Source organism: Phallusia mammillata, chromosome 1, assembly GCF_965637545.1.
Source record: "Phallusia mammillata chromosome 1, kaPhaMamm4.hap1.1, whole genome shotgun sequence".
In the NCBI taxonomy this organism is placed as follows: domain Eukaryota; kingdom Metazoa; phylum Chordata; class Ascidiacea; order Phlebobranchia; family Ascidiidae; genus Phallusia; species Phallusia mammillata.
In genome coordinates this window covers 15,284,023-15,308,842 of record NC_137252.1, presented here as the reverse complement: position 1 = coordinate 15,308,842, position 24,820 = coordinate 15,284,023, and the positions used below count along the sequence as shown (strand labels likewise).

The following is a 24,820-nucleotide window of genomic DNA, read 5'->3' as shown; positions in this document are numbered from 1 at the left end:
TACCACTCAAAATGAACATGTTTGTGTCCTTGTGGATTTTAACCGCTCCTAAATTTGTTATTTTCCAGTGAACTGTGAAAAAAAATCGAAAAAAGGGAACAACTGAGCATTTTACAAATCAATTTAACAATATTCGATTTCGTAAATATACCGTGCTCACCTTGCTCTCCGTTGTTGGTAGATAGGGAATTTCCCTTCTATCGTCAAAGCGAATGCATGCATTTCTGGTCAAATGTTGAATTTTAACCATAGATGCTTCTGTGGACTTAAAAAGCATGTGTTTAAAGTAATGGTTATCTAATTTCAGTATTCCAAAACCTACAACGATGGGAACACCTGCACCCATGATGAAGTTTGTGCGGGGACCCTGGAATACCGGCGTTCACACGAATATTTTTACACCTCGTCCTTATCAGGTATATGTTTAATTTATCTTGTCAGCTTATTTCGATGACTAAATACTAATTCCAATTTTTTGCCGGTTTAATGTGCCTTTTGGCTAAGACCATTTTATTCTCAAGCAGGGGTTCCTTATAAACCCCATCTCCAGAGCCTAAAATGTTAGTAAGGCGGCCTTCTGATTAAAAACATTTGATTTTTCCATCCTAAGTTTTTGTATTTTGCATAATTTTGTTCTTTTAAAAATGCACTGCACAACTTGTCCTTTATTTGTGTGAAATGTTTTGTATAGATTGAGCTGCTGGAATGTGCTTTAAAGCGAAATACAATTGTCTGCCTTAATACTGAAAGTGGAAAGCGATTTATTTCATCTCTGGTTATTCGTGAAATGATGGTCAATTCTGACCAGGGTGATTTCAAGACTGATGTCAACTTGGCTGTTCTGCTGCTCAATGAAGGTTGCTATTTACTCAATTAAACTGCTGTGATACTTACATGTTCCAGTCTGCAGAATGTGGCAGGTGCACACGCGATTTTTTTTAAACAAATTTTTTTGCACGCCAATTTTTTTGGGGTTTGCACGCGGAAATTTTGCACCAAAGGCGTTTAATTGGGCTGTGTTGACCTCTGGCAGTTGCTTTGCACCTGCTGAAATTGGTCTTGCACGCGAACTTATGGGTCATGCACGCGGGACATGTAGGTCCTGCACGTGCAAGATCTTGTCGGGAACTGCCATGTTCTGCAGACTGGTACATGTTGCTATCACCATTTCTTAAACCCAAATCATTTACATCCACAACATCTTGTAATCTTTTGACTTGTGGTATGAGGTACTCTAAAAATTTGTATTCTCTACAAATAAAGTTTTGTTTTATTAGAAACGCTTATTCATGAACAATTTGAATTGCTACAAAACCACCTCGACCTGAAAATATGTACTTGCACAAAAAACAAACATCCAACATCTCAGGAAGATTGGCACACATTGTTTCAAAATCATCAGGTTAGTATCAAAACAAATTTGTTAATGTTGTTGTTTTGACCTATTTTACAGTGATCATCTGTCTGCTTTTTTGAAAGACTACAAACTTGACATATACTTTTTGTTTTAGGTTGTACTAATGACGCCAGAAATCCTTGTGGGTGCATTCTTAGTTGATGAATCCCTTGCAGTAATGCTTGATATCTTAATATTTGATGAATGTCATTTAGTATGCACTGAAACACATTCCTATTGTAAAATTATGAAGGTACAGTTTTAAGTTGTCTTTAGAAGCTTAAATAGTTTGTTTAAGTTTATTTGTGTAGTGTAAGTTGCAAACAATTTTGCATTTCCATTTGCTTCACAGGTTCTTGATGAAAGTCAGTTGTCGCCGAACATTTTGGGATTGTCTTCATCGATCCTTACAGATGATATTTCTGCTGAAAAATTAAAAGTCTACATTGAAAAAATGGAAGCTTTACTTCATTGCACAGTAAATAAAAATGAAATTAATCACATACTGTACATCTCTAATTATGTAATACTCAAAAACACATGTTATTGTCTCTTAGTTATCAAAAAATGTAATCTAAACCCCCTAAATTCCTTGCTATAAGCATTTATAAATAAACCCACCAAACTTTTTTGCCCCGTAGGCAATTTTCCGAAGTTTACCCTCAGATATTTTAACAATAAATTTAGGTAATATCATCTTTATTAAACATTTCAGAACCCCCCTTTTAGACACTAGATTTTATTTAAGATTGGACACTAACCCATATTAAACGCATTCTTTAGTGTGGTTTAAGAGGACAAGTTAGTGTTGTTTAACATTGTATATTAACAAGCTATGCAAAGTTAGTATTAATTGTTAAAATGTATGTAATTGGCATTCAGGCTGAAACTGCCACTGACCTTATCGCATTGGATCGCTACACTCTGTCACGACCAAAGGAGAACATAATTCTTAGTACAGATCAACACAAGGACCAAGATGGTGATTGTTTGGAACTTAACCAACAACTTCACCATGTTATTACAAATGCCCTGGATTGGCTGGACTGTTGTCAGGTAAAAAGTATTTATTGCTTTTTTTCGTTTTGTTAAATTAAAAACACATTTAAAAAAATGGCTGCACCAATTCTGTCCAACCTTCTAAAGGAGAGTTGTATTTTTTTCAATCAAAAACTGCAGCTTTAATTTGGACAAACGAGTTACAGTTGCTGGGTAATTTTGCAGGTGAAAGCCTCTTCTAAAATGGTCACAACATATTGGCAAATCTCTGACATATTGGATCCAGTGAAGGAAGGAAATTATTTAACAGATTCTGAAATATCTGGCAATCCACAAACAACAAAAATTTCTAAGGTGGTCGAAAATGGAACAGACAACTATGATGTGAGCAGACATTTTTTCTAAACTAAATACATAATGATTTTGTTCTAATCATGTACAGCTATAAATTTTGTTGCTAAATATTTTAAATTGTTTGAAGTGACAGTTTAATAATAAACTTTGAAGTAAATCTACTAGCAGTGTGCAACAACAATTACTACACTTGTTAAACAAAATTTCCAATTAAGTTCAGACCTTTTTTTTTAATTGAATTTTTCATTAAGGAAACTGAAAGTATGGATAATGAATATATCGACCCACTCCAAGCGCCCAAGATGTTGCTAAAAGAAGTTTTACTAGTTTTGGAAGTTCTTGGTCCTTGGTGTAAGTCCATCATTGTACTGTGTTTTCAAATTATTAATCAAATCAGCAACATAGCAGGACAAAGTTTTTCTAAATAGGGTAAAATTAACTTTGTCTAATTTGATTCTTAAAAAATGAATAAACATGTTTATTTTGTGCCATGCCAAATTGCGAAACAAATCAAAATTTGAAACAGGTGTTCATCGCTTGTTGATGATGGTTCTAAAGCAAATCCAGAAAGTCTTGGCTGTTGTTGAGCGACAGATAAAAGCAGCTGGTGCTGATTTGGAAGATGATGAACTGTCAGGAAGCTTAGTTTGGCAAAGGACAATGTTGCAATACGTTCACACCACACTCAGAATGGCCTATGTAATATGTCACAAAAGATTTGATGTCAAAAAGACAGTGGACCTACAGGTGAATTGTACCAAAAAGTTATATATTTCATTTATAACGTTTAAGCAGATTCATAGGTTTGTATTTATTGTGATTGTTTAACCTCTCTCGATTTAACTGAGTTGTCACCCCAAGTCCTGCTACCCTTTTCCCTGCTTGCTTCTTTTTTTAACATTGTGTCCCACACATATACATAATCTTGCATTGGTGTATGTAAGCCATTTTATATCCAGTATCAAAATTGATACAATACAAATGGGCAACTTAGCCCCAAATTCTGTGCACAAATAATGTTCGTTTTTGCAGTTGGTTTCACCAAAAGTCCATCGACTCCTACAAGTTCTTAAGGAATACAAACCTGCGTCTGACAACTTAAAACAATCACCAAAATACAATGACCGGTAAAAATGCTTGTTTATTTATCAATTCAATTGCTAGCACTTAGTAATGCGTCTCTGACAAAAAACTGTTTCACTTGCAGAAGTTTTCAAAAACTCTTGTTCATTTCCCCCAAAACAAATAAAAAACAAATGTTAGCACGTGTGAAAATAAACCAATAAAATGAAGTATAAAACTGACTAATCATCTTCTGGCAGTTTGTCATGTAGTAGTGTAGCTGTGTTGTTTAGCAAAGTTTCAAGCCTAAAAATGAACCCTCCAAGTTCGAATGTTCAAAGTTCGAACCGGACTAATGTCAAAAAGCTCACCCCAAAGCGCCCGAATTTTGTCACTCTTTTGTTTGTAAACCAACTTGACTGTGTTTTTTGCAGGTCTGAAGCAGATTATGTGTCATGGTGGCAAGACTCTGATGCAGAGGAAGATGAAGATGTTGCTGATGATGTTGGGAGGGAAAATAAAGTGGAAGAGAGTTATTCATCTCCCTTTAATAACATCTTATGTGGGATTATCTTTGTTGAAGAAAAGTAAGTTTTAGGTTGTCATGTGGAACATTGGTTAGATACACTAGATGTCTGCTATTTCTAATATATTACATGTTACCTGTTTTTCTCATTTGAAAAGGCAATTGTCGGTAATGAAATGCTAGACAGACACTCTGACCATCTGCATTTGCAGCCCTTTTGAATGCATTTTACTAACAGTCTATTCCTAAGTACTCAGCTCAGCAGGCAATCAATTTGTGTCGCCTAACATATTATTCATCTATTTATATTCCCAATTCCAGTTTGTACCTTATAAACAAACACTGCGTTACGTTTTCTGAAATTTATATGAATACATTTGACATTACGAAATACACAGGTGCATTGCGATGATGTTACAACGACTTTTGCGGGAGCTTTGCAAAGAAGACAAGGATCTAAAACACGTTTGCAGTTCGCACCTTATATACACAGCAGGAGAGGATGGTGGCACTTCAAACCTCGACACGGCTACTATGGATAAAAATAAACAGGAAGAGGTAAATGTGATTGCAAAGCGGTTTTCACGCAGCGAACTACTGACATTGTTTGTAATTACTTAAGTAATTTTATTTTAATTTGAAACGTAAGGACCTAACATTTTTTGTTTTTTTAATGAATGTTTCTTTACCTTTTTGACCTTCTTATAGGCCACCGACGCCTAAATTGTGTTCAAACTTAGTCAAGTCATGTCTTGTCGGTGAATGAACTCAAATTCTCACCGTTTAAGCCAAATGTATGTCGAAAAGTACGTTACATCACGACTTACGGCCTGGGGAGCTGTCCACAGTTTTTGATGTTGTTGTTGTTGTTAAAAGACGAAAAATTGTTGGGTCTGGGCAAAACATGTTGATTAGTTGTTTTCAAACTACTGCACTTCTATAATAATCTGGAAATTTCCACAATCAATGTGTTGTGACGGCTTAATTAGCATTGTTTTGTATCATTTCGGTAACACACTCCAACAGCATTGAAAACATTACTGCCTTACACCCTTTGACAATGTATAACATAAATGTTGAAATGAACAGGTGTTACGTAAGTTTCGGAGTCACGAGACGAACTTGCTGATTTGCACAGGAGGATTGGAAGATTGCGCATTCATCCCCAAATGCAACTTGGTAGTTCGGTTTGATGTGCCAAGATCATACAGGTTGTATCTTATTTGTGAACACGATAACATGCAAAATTCCTTTGTATTAAGAAATGGTTATGTGAAAACAAATTTATTATACTGTACATTTCATGAGATTGGAGATACTAGGAGAGGTGATTTAAGTGTTTTTTTGTCTCTGCTACCTTGACTAAACTACAGACGCAATTATATTTAAGCCTGTATATATGTGCAAAATAATTCAAATGTTTACTTTTTATAGAATTTTGCAGAATTTTTGAAGCTTTTAAAACTATAATTCAAAACTAACGTTGAAAACATAATGTTTTTTTACTAGTTTTAGCCTGTATATACTATTTGTGTATCATTGATATCTGTTGCATTAAGTGGCCATAAATACGTGGTTTAGGTAATATTTTCGTCTTAATCATTTGCAGAGCTTATGCTCAGTCAAAGAGTCGAGCTCGTGCTCACACCTCGGCTTATATTATGCTCGTTCGCGAAGCTGAGAAAGAAGAGTTTATTGTCAAACTACAAGAGTACAAAAAGATCGAAAGGGTAAGGGTTCGAATCTGGTCCGAATATGCAGTTAACAATTTAAGTCTATAGCATTGTAAACAAGGTTCACTGTATAGTTATCGTGGGAATTACATCTCATACATTTAACAGCATTGCAATTTAAATGGCAATGTATTCCAACCCTAACTCGCTTTCTACGTTCATTTGCTGTGCAAATACCTGTGATTTCAATGCTGTACGATTGTATTACCACAATAAAAACATTACTACCTCAAAAATATTAACCCGATGAAATTCCGTGCGACGAACATACCATATTGATATTACTGCGATAAATTGTACAAGTATGTGTATCAGAGTGGGATCAGCGACAAGGGCTCTTTTGCACAAGTAAGCTAGCTTAAACGTTTTTGTTTGTGTCAGAGCAGATTTTACAAGGACCCGGTTGGATGGATGATGGTGAAGCGACCACAGAAGATGAGGATGAGGCCTCAGAAGCGGAATATTCTGATTTGCTTCCTCCATACGTTGCTAGTGCCAACGCTTGCGCCACAATGCGGAATGCCATAAAAATCGTCAACAGGTTAGGTTTACTGCCAGTACTTAATATTGGTGAACGGTTTTAGGATTGCCCTGTGGGTTGTTATTAGAGTTACGCTGTGTACTCTGTAATTGTTAACGGTCAAGTATATATTTTGGGTTTTATCCAGTGGGGACAATAGTCAACATTTTTTGTTAAAATTACATAGTTCGGGATTAAAATCAACAACCTTATTACTGCGAGAAACTTTTGAGGATTAGGTCATTGTGATAGTTGTTTAATTTGGACAGATATGTACTTGCAAAAATGAACTGTTGCCAAAAAATGATTCCATTTGCTCGCTTTGTTTTTCAATCTGATATAATTATTCAGATATTGTTGCCGCTTGCCGAGTGACCCCTTCACCCACCTCAGCCCCCGATGTGAAGTCATTGAAGTGAAAGATGTGGATTTGAGTGAAGTTGGGTACAAATGCTCTTTGCAACTTCCAATTAATTCACATGTCCGAGAAAAAATTCAGGTACACAATTCTATAGTTGGTACCTATTTTTTTTTGTCAATAAATCGGCCGCTTGTGTTGCGCACCAACGTTCTAGTTCATTTCTTTTTTACACTTAGGTTAAAGGTTTAAACGTTTTCGCGCTTAGTCGTGGCTTGGCACCCGTTAGACTACACAATCTCAAGTTTTAACCTAAAAAACTCAAGCCCATTTGATGTTTACACACGAGTTGGAAGAGTTTTTTTTTGTGTGTGTGCGCAACAATAATAAAACTGATTTGGTGCGTTGGGGTTCATGTAAGGTGGAAAATAACTTATAATGTTTGCCTGATTGTTTAGGGTGCTGTGATGTCTACAGTGCTTTTAGCGCAGCGGGCGGTTGCCATGGAGACGTGCAAACGACTGCACCAGGCTGGAGAACTTGACGATAACTTGATGCCAATCGGTAATGCAGAAAAAATCCCCATGTTACTGCCAAAGCTTAAACAAACTAATATTTGACTTCATTCCTCCAATTTGCAGGAAAAGAAACTGTGAAATATGCGGAGGAACTTGATCAACGGGAACCGGAAAAGACGGCAGTAACCGGAAGACCAGGTTCAACTAAGCGAAGGCAAACCTACAACAAAGAGGTTGGTCCTAATACCGGTTACTGATCTTTAAATAACCCAGTTTTACCTAATGAGGTTTATCAGAACAATATTGTTTGTTAGAGATTTTAATAATGTTCGAATAAAGGTTTGTCCTTTAGCAAATCAATGTAACGATCGCACTGATCAGTTGCTACAACGAGAAAAAAACATCCGTCACAAAAATTCCTCCTTGCCAAACAACAAATAAGAAATAAGAAATTTGAAATATTTTATGATTTCAAATTATGTTGGAGTCAGAGTGTAAATCCAATGCACAGTAAAATATGCACTCACAGCTGAAATGTAAAGTCAAGTTTCGTTCTTTTCTATGTAACTAAAAAATTAAATTTAATGCGAAATGGCTAGTGTTATTTTAGCTACCTTGTTTTATTACAAAAAATTACCAATTCCAGCATTTTGTGTCGATGTTTTGTGATATTTAGACTCCCCTTACTTTGAGCCATTGCTTGCCGACCAGCGACGACCACATCTTTATCTATGAGGTCGTAATGAGGATCAAGATTCCGCTCTCGGATGATCTCAATGTGCGAAGGAGGAAACTCTTCTTTCCAGAAGACACGCCGCGCTGTTTTGGGATCCTCACAACTAAACCAATACCTAAGGTTTGACTAAACCAAAAATCCCTGGTTAAATAAGGTTTTTGCAAATTCCTTGGTATTTTATTCGCTTGTTTGGTGCCAAATTGCCTTTGTCACAGATTCCAGGATTCCCCATATTTACACGTTCCGGTGAGGAATCGGCGAGACTACGCCTTTGCCGGTCGTTCGTATCTCTCAGCCCGCAGCACATTAAACTGGTAAGCGTATATAACAGTTACTATGGGAACCAGAGTCGAGTTAAATTATTTAGTACACAGATTGGCGTTTGAATCTTCGACCAGCGGTGCATGATTTGCCATTTTCGGTGATTGTTTTTGTGAAGTCGATGTATGTTTTTTTTGAAAAAGTGATTTAAAGTTTTTTTGATCAGGTTTAATTATGTTTCACATATTCCAGGTTCGATCCTTCCATCGTTATGTGTTCTCTGATATGCTGCGATTAGACCGAGTCCCACTATCATTTCAACCAAACTCAGCCACGTCACAACTATTTGTAGTTGTCCTTAACACAGGTAGAATATACAGCATATTAATTATTACACGGTTTGTCCATTTGTTTACGATTCCATTAAGCAAGAATTTTTGGGTTTTGCTGAGTAGTCATCTACTCGTTTGTTTTCAATGACGTTTAATTATAGTGATTTTTAATGCATTTGTGTCCTTTTCAGCTCCGTCCAATCGTTTTTGTCCGAACCAATCGCGACTGGACATCGATTGGAGTTTTATGGTGCGCACTGATGCACGACGGCAAGTGGAGCGCAAAACACGTCATGACCCGTGGTACAGTCATCGGATGAGCGAAAAGCGAAAAAAGTTTACTTTCAAACGGGAAACTTACGAGGATGGAGTAGTGATCGCCAAATACAGAAGTTGCGATCAACCCAACAGGTTTGTGCAAAATTGCTTGTTCGGTATTAGTCCTCTAGGGAAAACTGGCTTAAAACTCTTGCCAAACAAGTAAAGTGATTTGATAATTGAGAAACATGTTACCCGTATTGTAAGTTTCGCATGTTTCATGACGACGTTGCATTTTCAGTACAGATGAAAATTGGTCCTATCGGTGCTTTAGTCTGAAAAGTTTCATAAATCCTAAAATTCTTTTTTATGTCTTCTTGAAAAGTCTTGACTATTTTCCACTAGTCAGTTAGTTCAACAAAGATAGGAAATTTTGTTTCGGGTATGAGTAAGTTGAAACTAGAATGTGAAGTTACTGTGTCTACTTGAAAACGTTGGAATACGTCAGAATTAGAAACATTTTTGTTACCTTCGTTTCAAAATTATTACGAATTTTTATCACAAGTTCAAACAAGTATCTAAAACTTAAAAGGTAACGCTATTCTAGTTGTCAAGTGCTAACGTTTTAATTTTAAATTATGACCAGGTTTTACGTTGCTGAAATTAAGGAGGATCTTCATCCGACCAGCAGGTTCCCTTCTACAGAATATCAAAGTTTTCAGCATTATTACAAACACAAATACGGGTTGGACATTAGATGTACTGAACAACCGCTACTAGATGTTGATCACACCTCGTCCAGGTAAAATGAACACAAGCTTTTATTTGTGTAGTTTGAATTTCTGCTAAGTAATTTATTGGGAGCGGGTATGGACATTTTTAATATTTGGGGTTCGAGCGAAATCGAATAAACATTATGCAGTGACATCCAGATGTGATGGGAAATTTAAAGTTTTATGTGAGACTTTTCAAACACATTTGTCCTACAAAAGGCGATTTTGTCATTATATCGTACTTCAGGGGTTGAAATGTGGAAGAAATAAATTTCAGTTGAAAAAATTCCCTGGCGAATTTGTTGTGACGTCAAAAATAGGTGACCTATTACTGTTGTGAGAGGGTTTGGAAAAATTGAACATTTACAATAATGATTTCAGGTTGAACCTTCTCACTCCACGTCACCTAAACCAGAAGGGCAAAGCTCTTCCACTTTCCTCCCTGGAGAAAAAGAGAGCGAAGTACGAGAGTCTGCATAATCGTCAGATTCTTGTACCTGAGTTATGCGAGGTTCATCCTATTCCTGCGTCTCTGTGGCGGAAAGCGGTGTGTCTGCCATCAGTTCTCTATAGGTTTGTTTTGAACTGTTTGTTTACAAGTCACTAACTTGTGTTTTTTTAGTGTGCAAATAACTAGAGACAACTTTGTTTTTATTTTATACTCTAAAAATGTTTGTCGTATGGCACAAGTTATGAAGAGATTACGTGTATGCTAGTTATGTACGGAAGCTTTGAATTGCCGATTCTACAAAGACTCCTGTATAGTTCATTTAGATTCAGTCAACACTGACGATCAAGACAATCTTACAATTCATATCACTGAAATTAGGCAATTGTCAGTTTTAGTTAAGGGTAGTAGAAAAACCAAGCTTTTTATGCATATAAACGGTTACGCGATTAACGAATAAATCAAACGGCTGATCAATTAAACTTGTGGTTCTGCCAGGGTAAATCAACTTCTTATATCGGAGGAACTGAGAAGGAACATCGCTTTAGACTCTGGGATTACTGAAGCATCCACTCCTGTGGGTCTGGTTTGGCCAGATCTCGATTTCGGATGGAATTCCACTCGACCTTTGACCTCCACGTCTGATGTTGATGAACTCAGTAACACTTCCTCGGGAGATTTATCGCGACGTGCGTTGAATGAGGAAACCTGTGAACCCCAAAACATTGAGGATCTGTCTCATGTTTCAGACGTTTCACATGAAAAGGACGATGAACGCTTTCATCATGAACACTCATCACATGAATCGGACAAATCACGTGAAAACTTTAATGACAATTTATTGTCAGAAAGTGAGGACTCTTGTAAGAAAACTTTTGCAACGAACAGTGACTCACACAACAAGTTTAATGAAAATATACATGATAATTCGAAGTCGCATCATGATCCAATCGACTCATCACCCGCAGAAATATTAAATGAGCAAGTTTCACGTGATGATTGCAAACTTGCTTCAGGGAAAACTGGCACAGTAGCAAGTTCACTAGGTAAAGCGACGAAATGTGACAATGAAGGGAGCAGTGTTTCACAAAAATTTAACGACAAAGCTTTTATCGCAGACGAGAAAAGTTGTAAAACCCCTTCTAAATCGGAATCCTCAAACCAAGCGGAAACATCATCTGAAGGCGAATATTCGGACGCGTCTTTTTATTCAGACGATTACGAAGAAACCCTGGCTATTAGTAGCGAAAGTGGAGATGAGGAGACAAAAACGGCAAAGAAGCGAAAAAGACCGAAACGCGAAGTTGAACCTGATCAAATCGACCCGGGATTTTATCGCCAAGTCGATGGAGTTAACTTGGACACTTATCCAACTAAAGAAATCAGTGCAAATATCGGCCCAGGCCCTGGTCTTATTTTACAGGTAAATTTGGCATGTAGCTGTTTTTAATCGCACTTTTCAATTTTTGACTTGGTTATATAGATCCAAATTCGTAACTAGAATCACACTATTTTATAGCAATACGTACCTTTTTCATTTTGTAAATTCCACGCCTACCAAAATCGCCCCTTATTTCTACCTAAATTTACATTTCCATGTATTTAACCACTACTAGATACAGTAGTTATGTGGTAATTCTTTGGACAAAACAAAATAAGTCTTACGAGAAATACAGTTTAAATGGACGTTAAGCAGGACATGCTTTATTCATTAACACTCACGAGAAAAATGCTTGAAAACATAATAATTAGTAGGGATGCGCTGAGCCGAGCCAGAACCCGAGTACTCGGTACCGAGCATCGCTGTTTTTAATGCTCGGTGCTCGGCCGAGCAGTTGCACAAACTGACCCGAGCGTTAAATTTGCATATTCATGCACTGCTTAACTACGTAATTAGTGTTCGAAAGGGTGCAAAAACAAATGATTTTTCAAATGTATTAGGTGGTGGAAAAACGTGTACCTCCGAGGCCTGTACAGCTTAATACACCGCTGGTGACGTAAGAGACCTAGTAGAGCTAAAACGTAGAAAGGGGATTTTTTGTGACGTCATAATGCACCGAGCGTGCTCGGCCGAGCACCGAGCATTAACGTGAGATGCTCGGTGCTCGACCAAACAGAACATTTGCAGTTTTGGCACATCCCTAATAATTAGGTTTAAAAATTTAAAATTTGGACTTCGACCTTTCGTTTTTCTTTATCTTTAGACTTTAACTTTGTCAAACGCAAGCGATGGTTTTAACCTGGAACGTCTAGAAATGTTGGGCGACTCGTTCTTGAAGCATGCTGTCACTGTGTATCTCTACTGCACCTACCCTGATGCCCATGAAGGTTCGTAATCTGTGATATTTCTACGCAACGCATATTTAGAACCACTATGGTTACAGTTTACCGTCTACCAGGCCCACAACAGGTGTTTCAGTACACTGTATTTGCAGAAAAGTGTCCACTGGTCCGATATTGTGATTTTTACACACCTTTTGTACACGATGTGTCATAACCGTTTACAATGCTCCTAAGCAACGAAGACTATCTAATGCTAAGTCTCATACCTGCGTAAACTTGTCTTTATTACCAATGCCAACTGTTGCCTGGTGTGAAATTAGTTTACTTCCTTGTGTTTAGGCAAACTCTCTTACATGCGAAGCAAGAAGGTTTCCAACTACAACTTGTATCGTATCGGTCGCGATTTCGGCCTCGCTGCGAAAATGACAGGACTCATATTCGACCCAACAGTTAATTGGATGCCAACCGGGTTTGTGGTCGGATCTGGGGAGCAAGGAAGCGACTCGGAGGAGGAAGAGATTTCATCAGAAGACGAAGTCGAAATAGGTAAAAAATAAGGTTAAGTTGGTTAGTGAAGTATAAGGTTTATTTTCAACGGGATATATTTGCATTGATTTTTTTATAGGCATGTACACGGTCATTGGCAGAAATTTATTGATCTTTGTACAGATTCTTTTCTGAAAAAAACAAAAAAACAAAACAGACAAGCCAATATATTTGTATAAAGCATAACATTTCGACACTTATGCTATTCTCAAATGAATGTAAAACCCAAGCAGCCGGTAAATCCAGTAAAATCAGTTAATAAACCTAGAGAAAGGCGCAAACGACTAACATTTGCTGCTTTGGTTTTACGTTCATTTTGAGTATGACATAAGAATTGTCGAAGTTTATGACTTTTACAAATATATTGGTTTGTGTGTTTGTTGCACTTTTTCTTTTCTACTTCACTACGAAACTTGTTGTACATTGCTTTTTCGCAGGTGTGTGGACAGGAGTGCCAGGTGCTTCACAGAAAAAGAAACCCGAAGCAAATCGTCCACCGGTCGCCACTACAGGTAAGTTTATGATGGTTTCAGATGCTAATACAGTATAATAATAGCTAAACTTCGCGTCGAGAGTTTTCAGTACTGTATTTTTTCCATTTATGTGGCCTTTTAAGAATAGTAAGAAACATGAATTTGTTTTTAGGACCGCACAGCCCAGTAGCAAGGCGTCCTAGCAGAACGGAAGCCGTTACCAGAAATGAACAGGAGCCAGAGGATGAAGAGATGTATGAGGAGGATGAGATCAGAATGATTGACGGGATGTTAGGAGGATGTTTGCAGAGCATTGGAGGAGTTGGTGGTGGAATGGGGATCGCTAAGACAGGAAACAATGGAAAACTGGAAATAGGTGGGGATGAATATTTGATTAGGACCACTTACATTTTTTTAACTTTCTGAGACTACATTTTTTAGTAACTAAAGTTTTATTAGATGGTACAGTATTTGATTTGGCTCGAATTCCGTCAATATATTAAACGAATTGATCAATGCTTCAAGTGTGTTTGGCAAAGAGATTTTCAAATCACTCTGGAATGACACTGACTCGTTTTAGCCAATCTTGTGGGTCTCACGTTTACATTTGCATTAATCTTGGCAAAACGGTGGTAAAATTTCCTTTTTATGTAGCTGTTTTTCCCGTCCAAAGAGTAGAACCTGCCACCTTTTTGTGCAACCTGCAAAAAAACTGACTTTTTCATTTGTAATTTCAATAGATCTGGCCCAAGTTGTATCTGGTCACGGATCAATGCACTTTACTGACGAACAAGCTTTGCGCCGAAGTAACCTCGCACAAAAGTCGTCCGATGATTTTGTGATTGATACCTGGACCCCGGTGGACAGCACAGGTTGGCAAATGCCAAACTTACTTGTTTTATGACACAAAAAACGAAAAAAATACGTAATTCCATCAAAATGGGAAAAATAGTTTTATGGCCATTTTCTGTTAAAAATTCCGCAAATATAGGTCAAAGTGTGGCACAGATGCAGTAAAAACTAGAAGAATAGAAAAGTGATCTAATTTAAAGTAGAAATCACAACAAAAGTACAAAATATTTAAAAAATCTGTAATCAGCCCGAAAGCGATTATTTACCAGCTATAATCATTCACAAATAACGCATTGGTACAGCTTATGTAATGCCACAATGAAATACTAGGGAGAATTAATATACTACAACACGTTTTCATATATTGAAGGCCTCGCCCTGTTGTGTAAAATTCAAGTAAAAAGTTTAGGTTTGTTGTACACTTCTATGCAGTGCTGTTGAAATTTCATAGGTAAACCACTTAACAACAGTGACCCACTGATGTTGGATCTTCACACACAACACTCTCTTGCTGATAAATCGATCGCGGATTGCGTTGAAGCTCTACTTGGAGCTTACCTCACCACATGTGGACAGAGATCAGCTCAACTTTTGCTCTGTTACCTTGGTTTGCTGGTAAGTGGAAATCTTTTTGTTTAAACATTCTCTGCAGCGAAGGTGTTAAGTTTAAAGGCGAGGTGAGTATTTTTTATGACAATCTACAAATAGGCGTTTTTTAAATACAATGTTACATCACAAATCTTCCGTATTTCTCACACTCACTGCTTCTGCTTTGCTTTTTTCTACATGAAAGAACAAACATACGACATACCAAATCAATATTGACGTTTATTCGCACCTGGATGCCCCAAAATTAATAGTTTAGTTCAGAGCTGGGCAAGACAATAGGTGTAGATCCATTTTTGAAAAATTCTGTCTAAATACTTCTGTTTCTTTAACATAATTTCTTGCGTGTGGACATTAAAAAAACAAAACAATAATATTATTTCAGGTGCTACCCAAGCTGCCTGACACTAAGGACAAGAAAACTGTCGACCGATTTGGTTACCTCAAAGCCCCGCGGAACGAGTTGCAAAACATCGAGCCAAGATATCAGCGTACTATAGACCAACTGCTGTACAATCTCAGCGGCTTCGAACGTCGCATATCGTACACGTTTGAGAACAAGGCATATCTTCTACAAGCCTTCACGCACGCGTCGTATTACTACAACACTGTCACAGGTTGGTCGAGACTAGTATTGTTAACAATTGCTTAAGCTCGATTTACTATGTCAAAACGAACACATAACGAGCTAATCGCATTGTTTTATTATTGCCGTGCCAAGCTTTCACCCTTCTGCTTTAGAATTGAAGGAACTAGTTGTGCTGTGTATTGTTTCTTTGCAAAGCTTTGTCCTCAATTGAATCGGTCACATCACACCCAGAATGTAAATCACTACAACAGCGTTCTTTGTGTTGTTGCTTACATTATATTTGTCAACATTTTGGAACGCCCAGCTCATGCCTTGAAAATTTACTTTAAAAAACGTCTAAAGCGTTTAGGAACATGATAGCTTACCAACATATCGGAATCTATTTGCCTTGTACCAAACCGTCTCCATTTTATTATAGATTGCTATCAAAGGTTGGAATTTCTTGGTGATGCAGTTCTCGATTTTCTTATCACACGTCATCTGTTTCATGACGAACGACGTCATTCTCCTGGAGCACTCACCGATCTTCGCTCAGCGCTTGTCAATAACACGATATTTGCATCATTGGCTGTTCGATACAACTTCCATAAGTACTTTAAGGTAAATTTGCATCAATTGCGGAATTTCAATGAGATCAAGTTTCTAAATTATTTTTGTTGTAAATCAGTACAGCATGATTGGTTCAGCGACTGATTGCTGTTCAGAGTTGATGGGTTTAAGTCATTTTTGGGCTAACCCTACTGTTGTATTTACTAGACTTGAATTGAAATATACATGTAACAGGATAACTAGGCTTCGTAACACAAGGCAGATCTGGCAAAATATATTAATTTGCGTTTAGACGTTTAACTGTATGGTGAGAACATTTGCCCTGATTTAACAGCAGTATTTGTTAAAACCATTTCGAAGAGTATGTTTTCTACACAAAGGTTATGTCACAATTTCTTTTTTATTGTCGTACTTTTCCACTTTGTTCCTAGTATTCCAGGTTTTGGAGTTCCATAAAACCCCTTTGCTGGAGCTACAGGCAAAAGCGTTTAAGTCTGTTATTCTTAAAGGCCCATGAATACAGTAATCAAATACTTTGACTAAATGTTGTCTGACTGAACCAAGCACTTTTTTACTGCAGTCAATCTCACCGGAACTTCAGAGAATCATTGAGGAGTTTGTAACCTATCAAGAGAGGCAGGAGGAAACACAAGGCATGGACACACAACTAATGAGGCATTATGGGGAGAGTACTATGATGGGTGAAGAGATTGGAGGGGAGGATACTGCTACTCACTTCTTTGACTGCGATGAAGAGGAAGACGGAGAGACTGAAGATGTTGAGGTTTGCACATTGTAACATTTACCTGCCTATGAACCTGAACTTTCCCACCTTTTTGAACAGTGTTTGTTACACACTTTTTACTTTCATGCTTAAAAACATGTGTAATGTCAAACAGGTTTATCTTTTCACCATTTTTATCGTTTTTAAGCATTTTGTGTCAAGTGCTCGGGCCCTAAATTATAGACTAAAAGTTCTTGTAATATATTTTTTATCACTATGTGTGTAAAATCAGACAATAGTCAAATATCTTTCACAATGTTTAACTAACAAGGTGGGTTTTGCTGCATAATATAAAATTTTCAACCTTGTTCTAAATACTATTTGTTGGCTGTAGATTATTGCTATTTCCCATACATTATTTGCCACTTAGGTGCCAAAAGCATTGGGTGACATATTCGAGTCGGTAGCAGGAGCCATTTACATGGACAGTGGTATGGACTTGTCAGCTGTGTGGGAGGTATATTCACCTATGATGCTTCCACTCATAGAAAAGTTCAGTTCCTGTGTTCCACGCTCACCTGTTCGTGAACTGCTAGAAATGGAACCTGAAACAGCTAAGTTTAGGTTTGTTCCTGTGACATTTTCTATGACTTAATTACATTCTAAAAACTAAAAATATTGCTTTACAATCTAGACATATATGTTTGTCCAACTAATCCCAGGTCTTCTGTATTAAAAGCCCGCTGTTGTCACAACAAGAAAAGTTGTTCTGAGTATAAGTTCAAAAGGCCAAGTTTTTTAAGTGAAGTACCCTGAAACTCTTGTAAGATTTAGCCAGTAATCTGTAATGGAATCAGACCGGCCTCAAAACAAACCAAATGCTGTACTGGACTGAAACTGAATACTGCCAGACCACACATGACCTAATATTGAATTTTAAACTTGAAACAGTAGTGCTGGTTAAAAACATACCTGTAAACAGCAAAACCAATGCAAATTAACTTGTTTGTGACTATATGCATCATACTTTTTAAAAGTTTATTTTGAAACTTGGTATATAACTAGATTAATGAAAAACAGCAGTATTAAAAAATACATATGTGTAATAAAACAGTGTGAGGAATTCCTGCTTTTACGTTAGCCAAGGAAATTGTCACACAATGAAAAATATCTTTTAGGCATTGTGGTAAAGTTTTTGATTTGATTTTCAGTTTTTTTGGTATTATTTCAGTTGTGCGGAAAAGCGATATGATGGAAAGGTGCGGGTCACAGTAGAAATTATTGGCAAAGGAAGATTTAAGGGTGTTGGGAGAAGCTACAGGATTGCAAAATCAGCTGCTGCAAGAAGAGCTCTCCGATTTCTTAAAAGTGGTTATTGCTAATGCCCAGCAAAAGATCTTTGAAGTTAATGTGGCCTTGCCATGTTGACAAACGGATGCAGTTCAGCCCTGACACACACAAAAAGATTTGGTTAGCTAGTCTAACGATTGATAGCAATTCTGCTAAAGTTTTGGGCATAGACTTGTAGCTGCAATGAAATATGCAATATTCAATGCAGTTATTGTGTCTATGAGGAGAACTGTTTTGGAATTTGACTGGTTCTATTACATGACACAAGCCTTATATAAATCAAAAGAAATTACTGCTGTTATTTTGTAAATCAATCAAGTTCAAATCCTGACCTAACTTGTTTGTGTTGGTAATGCAATTTATCAAGATTTATTTAGTTTGGGCACTGTGACCACCTGTCTGTTTATGTTAAAATCATCAGTTCAAATCAATTTACCTGCCACTATATTGTCAGCAATTACAAGAAATCATGTTGAAGCTATCTTTATTGCATCTCAGAAATAAAATAACAAAACTTCAGCAAAGGACTAAAAGCATTTTTTACCAACAGCAAGCCAGTAAAATGCAGTGATAAAATATATTTGAAAAAAGTGAAATTGGGAACAATGTATAATTGAAATTTGTAAGAGATGACCCGAGTTATGTCTTCCATTTCAATTTTAAAGTCTTGGGTACAAAGCGAATTGTTAAAGAAACCCGAGTTGATGTTCTAGGCAATGCAAAAGTTGGATCATTAAGACTCTCAGACCATGCTGCATTACCAAGAAGGTGTTTGTTTTTTATGCATTTGTTTTCAAAAAAGTCTGTTGTATTGTCATCAATTCCATGCAAGAAATCTGTGTACATGTTTTCCCTAAGGAGAATCAGACTGCGTCGCTCAAGAAGCAAGGAGAATTGGTACCTAAAAAATGACAACTGTGTTTGCAAGTTGTTAATGTACCAAATCAATACACTAGAAACAACTGCAAATTAGAAAATGCCTGCTGTTATGCTCACAATTCCCAGTAACTTTGCATGTAACAATTAGACTCCTCTGGCTTGGTATGTTTCACTACAAAACTTACTGGTTGCCACAAGTTTGACTTGTGTTGTTTGGCTTGTAGAAATCTAAGACAGTTTGACATCCCAGACTTATTGTTGCAACTGTTGGAAAGTAAAGGGGTCCATCAGTGTGGGGCTGTGACATAACATAAGATATTCCATCATAAAGAACTAGAATTGCACTAATTAGAATATTACCATAATTCCTTGGCCAGGTTTGTACTCATTTACCAAAACATGGTTTGCTTGGTTTGGGCCAAATGGCTTGAATGTCTGGAGCATATCACTGCATTCTTTCAGCCACTGTTTTATACAATATAAGATTACAATTGCACAGGAAAAAAACACATTTCATCTCACTTTACCAATGGTAACGCTTCCAAAATCATTCCTTTTGGATGAGGGTGCCCACCTAAAATAAATAAACATGCAATTTCTTTAACAGTTAAACTTTTTCATTTTGTAGCTTTACCCCAGTTCTGCAATCTTCTCTGAGACAGGTTTGTCCATTTTGTTTTGGCCACTCCATACACCTGAGATTCCAAGTATCTTTCGTTTTCTTGAGTTATAAAGTCAGGAATGTAGTAGATGGTGCTTGGAACCTAAGTGTTGTTTAAAAACAGCTATATAAATACGAGGCACAAAAAGTTGTATAAAATATAAAGTTACAGGGGTTAATCTCAAAGGATCGTCGAAGAAACATACAGAAATTGTAAAGCACCACTTACGTTATTAACCCGATGATTCTCTAAACATTCCATACTAATATACTGTAAATATTTTCTTCCCAAAGCACCAAGTCTTTTTTATCATTTAATTTAACTTACACATGAGTAAGCTTACTGGGGATTTCCCTATTTGTTTGGGATTTTACCAATTCAAATAATCCTCTACAAAAGATTCATATTGTTAACTATATACAACTGGATTTTTGCAAGACGTAAATCAGTACTAAATTTTTAGTTTGGGTGTTTTGTTGTTAAATTTATTGCCTATTGAAAGCAAAAATTATAAACAAATGCCTCCAGTTGTTGCGGATCAAAAATTTTGATTCACGTGGGTTTAGTCAAGAAGACCAATACAACATACATTGCAATTGCATCGATTTTTAAAGCTCAAGAACTGACTTACAAATTAGCAATGACGAACAAATCAACGAAAAGAAGCACAGAACAAGGTAAGATTTTTCAATTTTATTGCGTTTTAATGCTTAACTACAAAAAGCACTCACAAAAGCTATTTCAAACGCTAGAAAATACCTCTGTTCCGAATAAGAAGCTGAAAAATGATTCAAAACCCAAAAAATTAAAAACAACAAAGGCTACAAGTTTAGGGAAAGGAAAAACAATTGTTAAGTCTAAAGGAAAAGAAATAACAAAAGGAAAGCCTTTACCAAAAGAAACTGCAAAGTCAAGGAAAGAACGGAAAATTCTAAGGTAAACTGGATTATTTTTTTAAATGTGGACCTAAATCGATGATGAATGGCAAAAAAGTGTAAGGGTTAGATCTGCTAGATTGGGATGTTTGTTTTTTCTCATAGACATGTGCCAAAATATTTTAGTCTGTTTTTTTATTATTTTCCAATTTATTGTTCAGAAAAAAGCAAAATCCAGTATTTGAATTATCTGTCAAAGCCAAAAAAATATGGGAGAAACTAAGAATTCAAAAAAATCGACTTAGTGCTGAAGAGAAGGGTGCCCTTGTTCAAGAACTTATGTCTGTGGTTACAGAACATGATAAAAAGGTGATGCAATATGTAATTTTGTTTGTTTTTGTTGGTCAACTAAACAGTTATGTCAGAAACAGAATATAGTGCCCAACAAGTGTAAAACACCTTTTTTTATAGCTAAAATTGTGATAACATTAAATAATGCATGTTTTCAGCTTATAAATTTGGCATATGCTCATGACACAAGCAGGGTTCTCCAAACCTGCCTCAAACAAGGCAACAAAGAACAACGGGAGGAAATTTTTAAGGAACTAAATGAACACATAGTCCACATGTGCAAAGATGGCTATGCCAAAAATATTGTGTGGAAAATGTTGAAATATGGGTATGTATGGTATCAATAAAGATAATAAAACATTATCCAAATGTTTTATAATTTTTTTACACAAAGCTTTCGCATTTTTAGAACTCGATTTGTCTTTGTTTATTTGTGTAAACACAGTGATTTGCACAAGTTAATAGCTTTGCAATAATATTTTGTTCTACAAAGTCATGCACTTTACTTTCCAAACTTTTGTGTAGTGCAGATAAAAGCAAAAATGTTATACAGATATAAATCCTCGCATAGCTATCAATATTGCATTGTTGCCCAGTCAGGCTTTTACGTATCTAAAATCAAACTAAAACTGTTTTTGTTTCATCACAGTACTCCTGAAGAAAGAGGACATGTCATGAAGAGCTTTAATGACAAGGCATACAAGCTAATTCGCCATTCCAAATCAGCAGCAATTGTTGAATATGCATACAATAACTATGCTACAGCACCACAGCGTAATGGAATGATTACCCAACTTTATGGAAAAGTATTTCGAATGTGCAGAGTAAGTCAAATATTAAACATGGGTATTGAATGGGTTTATATGTTTTGAAAACACCTGCATTTGCCCAACATACTTGGCTGGATATTTTATCAAGTTACTGTTTGTTACGTATATGGAGTGAGTTCAAACATCCTATTTACAAAAACTATGCATTTAAACTTCACTTAATTTTCTGTTAGAAATCAGATACAGATACATTATCAGAAGTGCTGGAACAGGAAGAAGATAAAAAGGAGTCAATTTTGGGAAGTTTTAAGGATGCTTTGGTGCCTCTAGTGGATAAAAGTGTTGTGATCCATACCATTGTCCACAAGGCTTTCTATGACTTCTTCGAACATTGTGACATACAGAATATAAAAACCGTAAGCTTGTGTAAAAGGCAATGACACTGTTATCCAGAGCTTGTCGGGTGTCATGTATATGTGAAACAAACTCTTTTCACCCAGTATTAGTGAATAATCTTAGTACAGTACTAGTAAATATTATAAGTACAGTACTAGTGACATAAATGTGGACCCTGTGCCTACAAGTAACAAAACATAATTGATAATTGTGCTATATTCATACTGAAAAACATTTTATAATCAATTGGTTGACAAACACTTAAGTTTTATATTCTCTGACAGATGTTAGGTAACAAAAACACCCTGCTTTAAACATGGTGATTAATGTTATCAATAATGTGCATGATGCAAGTAAATTACTAAAAAGGCACTCTGCCAAATAGTATAGTTTGGTTCTAGTACTTATTAAAACATTACAAGTGTTGTCTTGCTCTTTATGTAGGAGTTAATTGAACTTCTTCGGGACTCTTTGGTTCATATGATGCATACTCGTGATGGTGCTCATGTGACAATGAATTGCCTATGGCACGGTTCTAAAAAGGACAGAAAGGTCTGTGTAAAAACAAAATTATTTTGCAGCATTTCATTAATTGCTTTATTTACACAATTTTTTGACAGGTCATTGTCAAGTCCATGAAAGAATTTGTGGTAAAGCTAAGCTGCGAGCAGTTTGGACATTTGCCATTGTTAACTGCATTTGATTGTGTGGATGACACCGTTTTTCTGAAAAAGGCATTAATTCTAGTGAGTTTTTTTTATTCTGCAAAGGTTATCTAAAACTAATAGCAATATTAAAAAAAAAATTAAAACACTGAAAATACATTACATTCTGATTTTTGTTAAAAGTGTATTTCAAATTTTGGCAAAAGAACAATTCTCGCAAGTTGTTTCAAAGTTTTTCCTTTTGATTCTTAAATTAACCCTGTATTCTTGAAATCAGCCAATAGTGAAGGCATTGGATGATTTGATCCACAACAAATATGGGAGAAAAGTTGTTCTCTATCTCATATCACCACGAAATTCTTCACACTTTTTACCGGAAACTGTCAAAAGTTTGTCAAAGGGTGATGATAACCCAACCAGGTATATGTGGTCTGTTTTTTTTTTATATCTTTCTTGCTTGTGGTTAATTTGTTTTTTGTTATTTTGCTTTTCTGATGCAGATTTTTTGATGTTAATCAAACACTTAGCATCTGTTTTTATCTCAATAAATTAACCTTTACTCAGCAAAAAAGCAATGGAGCAGAGATACCTTGAACTGTCTGAAGCAGCCTCTCCAGGCATTATCGAATATCTTAAGCCCAAATTGCAAGAATTGGTGTTTGACCGATCGTTGTTTGTTGTCGTGGAGACAGTCATTCTACGTTGCCATGGTGACACTTCAGAACTTATTGAAGGTGTTTTATCAATAGCAGACATGGAGTTTGTTCCCGGTCAACTTGGAGCCAACGGAAAGGTACAAGTGCATCATACAAAAGACAACTTAATACGTCAGTGCTGCTCGTCAAGTGTGTTGAACTGACAAAAGCATTTGTTTTTATTCACAAAAGTTTCGGTTGGCCGAAACATCTTGGCCAAAAAGTTACGTGCATCAATAGCAAAAAGTTTATTTTGAAACATCCAACAGACTAGAGATTTTAAGGGGGGTTTGATCAATAGTTTTTTTGTGTGTACGGACACAATTATTCTCGTGTATTGTGGACCAGTTATTATAAGAAATATTATACTGTTGATTGTAATCGTGAACATCGCCTTTATTGCGCAGCTTCATATCATTGAAGATCAATGTGGACATTTGCTTATTAAAATGCTCATCAACGCCGAATCCAAAGCAAGAGAGGGTGACGATAGTTCAGGTTAGGAATGCGTTAATTGCTAGTATTATACACACCGTTAGGGCCCACTACAAATTTATTGTGTTACAGAATCAAAGTTTTCCAACCAACTGCTGAAAAGCATTACTGCCGAAAAACTAGCCTCGTGGAGCGCTTGCAACCGTGGGACACAAATTCTTTTATCGTAAGCTTGAAACGGATTGTGTTTAAAGATTTTAACCATGATATTAATGTGCTATTTTATTGTTAAAGGCTTGTTAAAAGTCGCGACGAAAATGTGTCAGCAACCAGTAAAAAGATTCTATTGGAGCAGCGTTCCGTATTGGAGGCAAATGCGTCTGTACATTCTACAAAAATTCTATTGGAAAAACTCGATTCATGAATTGCTTAATTGTTAATTTGTTCTCTTTGCTGCATGAACACATGCTGTTGTGTTTAACAGCTCTAAATGCTTGTCGTTTCGCAGCTTGGCGAAATAAACATCATTTCTACGTAATGTATGTTTGACCAGTGCATTTTATAAATTTTACAAAACTGCGACAAAGTTAGAGTTTTAGGCACCAGTAGCTGGGATATTGGAGCATAAAACCTATTGACCATAGTCTTTACATACCGCTATGACGCGGCCGTCAATAGCGAAAAGTTTGTGCACCCCTGTCCTAAAGTCTCTGAGAATGTAAACATATTAACACGTGGTGCTACTACACCGAAGGAAAAGGCAAATTGAATGAATTGCGTTAAAAAATTACAATTAACACTATGAAGTCAGTATAGAGGTCGACTTTATGAAATGCAACCGAACGA

The 24,820-nt window shown here is 36.4% G+C and overlaps 3 protein-coding genes across 5 annotated transcripts; 2 read left to right on the top strand and 1 right to left on the bottom strand.

Annotated features, from left to right (window-relative positions):
* The first annotated feature begins 189 nt into the window (after window positions 1–189).
* LOC145209527 (endoribonuclease Dicer-like) lies at window positions 190–20,464 on the top strand. 3 transcript variants are annotated; one of them, XM_080079838.1, is made up of 37 exons: window positions 191–416; window positions 692–857; window positions 1,278–1,402; window positions 1,512–1,649; window positions 1,749–1,874; window positions 2,279–2,452; window positions 2,621–2,779; window positions 3,001–3,100; window positions 3,276–3,496; window positions 3,782–3,876; window positions 4,246–4,398; window positions 4,736–4,895; window positions 5,427–5,548; window positions 5,947–6,067; window positions 6,457–6,611; window positions 6,942–7,089; window positions 7,407–7,512; window positions 7,590–7,699; window positions 8,143–8,322; window positions 8,418–8,516; window positions 8,716–8,830; window positions 8,987–9,206; window positions 9,700–9,855; window positions 10,208–10,399; window positions 10,773–11,320; window positions 11,393–11,697; window positions 12,479–12,602; window positions 12,897–13,103; window positions 13,541–13,615; window positions 13,749–13,952; window positions 14,317–14,448; window positions 14,880–15,043; window positions 15,420–15,651; window positions 16,042–16,223; window positions 16,753–16,956; window positions 17,327–17,520; window positions 18,128–20,464. In XM_080079838.1, exons 1-37 carry the CDS (start codon window positions 327–329, stop codon window positions 18,276–18,278), a joined length of 6,153 nt encoding a protein of 2,050 aa, XP_079935964.1. In that variant the 5' UTR covers window positions 191–326; the 3' UTR covers window positions 18,279–20,464. The 3 variants fall into 3 exon arrangements, with proteins under 3 accessions (XP_079935961.1, XP_079935964.1, XP_079935962.1); XM_080079836.1 differs by having other exon boundaries at window positions 11,381–11,697; XM_080079835.1 differs by having other exon boundaries at window positions 190–416; window positions 10,773–11,697.
* LOC145209530 (putative RNA/DNA demethylase ALKBH6) lies at window positions 18,714–20,074 on the bottom strand. Its single transcript, XM_080079841.1, has 6 exons — window positions 20,016–20,074; window positions 19,760–19,889; window positions 19,653–19,699; window positions 19,486–19,590; window positions 19,311–19,423; window positions 18,714–19,147 (listed from the first exon to the last, which is right to left on the bottom strand). Exons 1-6 carry the CDS (start codon window positions 20,046–20,048, stop codon window positions 18,886–18,888), a joined length of 690 nt encoding a protein of 229 aa, XP_079935967.1. The 5' UTR covers window positions 20,049–20,074; the 3' UTR covers window positions 18,714–18,885.
* Window positions 20,405–24,512, top strand: LOC145209528 (pumilio homolog 3-like). Its single transcript, XM_080079839.1, has 13 exons — window positions 20,405–20,464; window positions 20,540–20,723; window positions 20,884–21,031; window positions 21,172–21,341; window positions 21,663–21,837; window positions 22,017–22,199; window positions 22,624–22,731; window positions 22,800–22,925; window positions 23,122–23,264; window positions 23,409–23,637; window positions 23,947–24,037; window positions 24,107–24,200; window positions 24,269–24,512. The coding sequence occupies exons 1-13, from the start codon at window positions 20,428–20,430 to the stop codon at window positions 24,396–24,398; spliced, it is 1,818 nt and encodes a 605-aa protein (XP_079935965.1). The 5' UTR covers window positions 20,405–20,427; the 3' UTR covers window positions 24,399–24,512.
* Window positions 24,513–24,820: the final 308 nt, after the last annotated feature.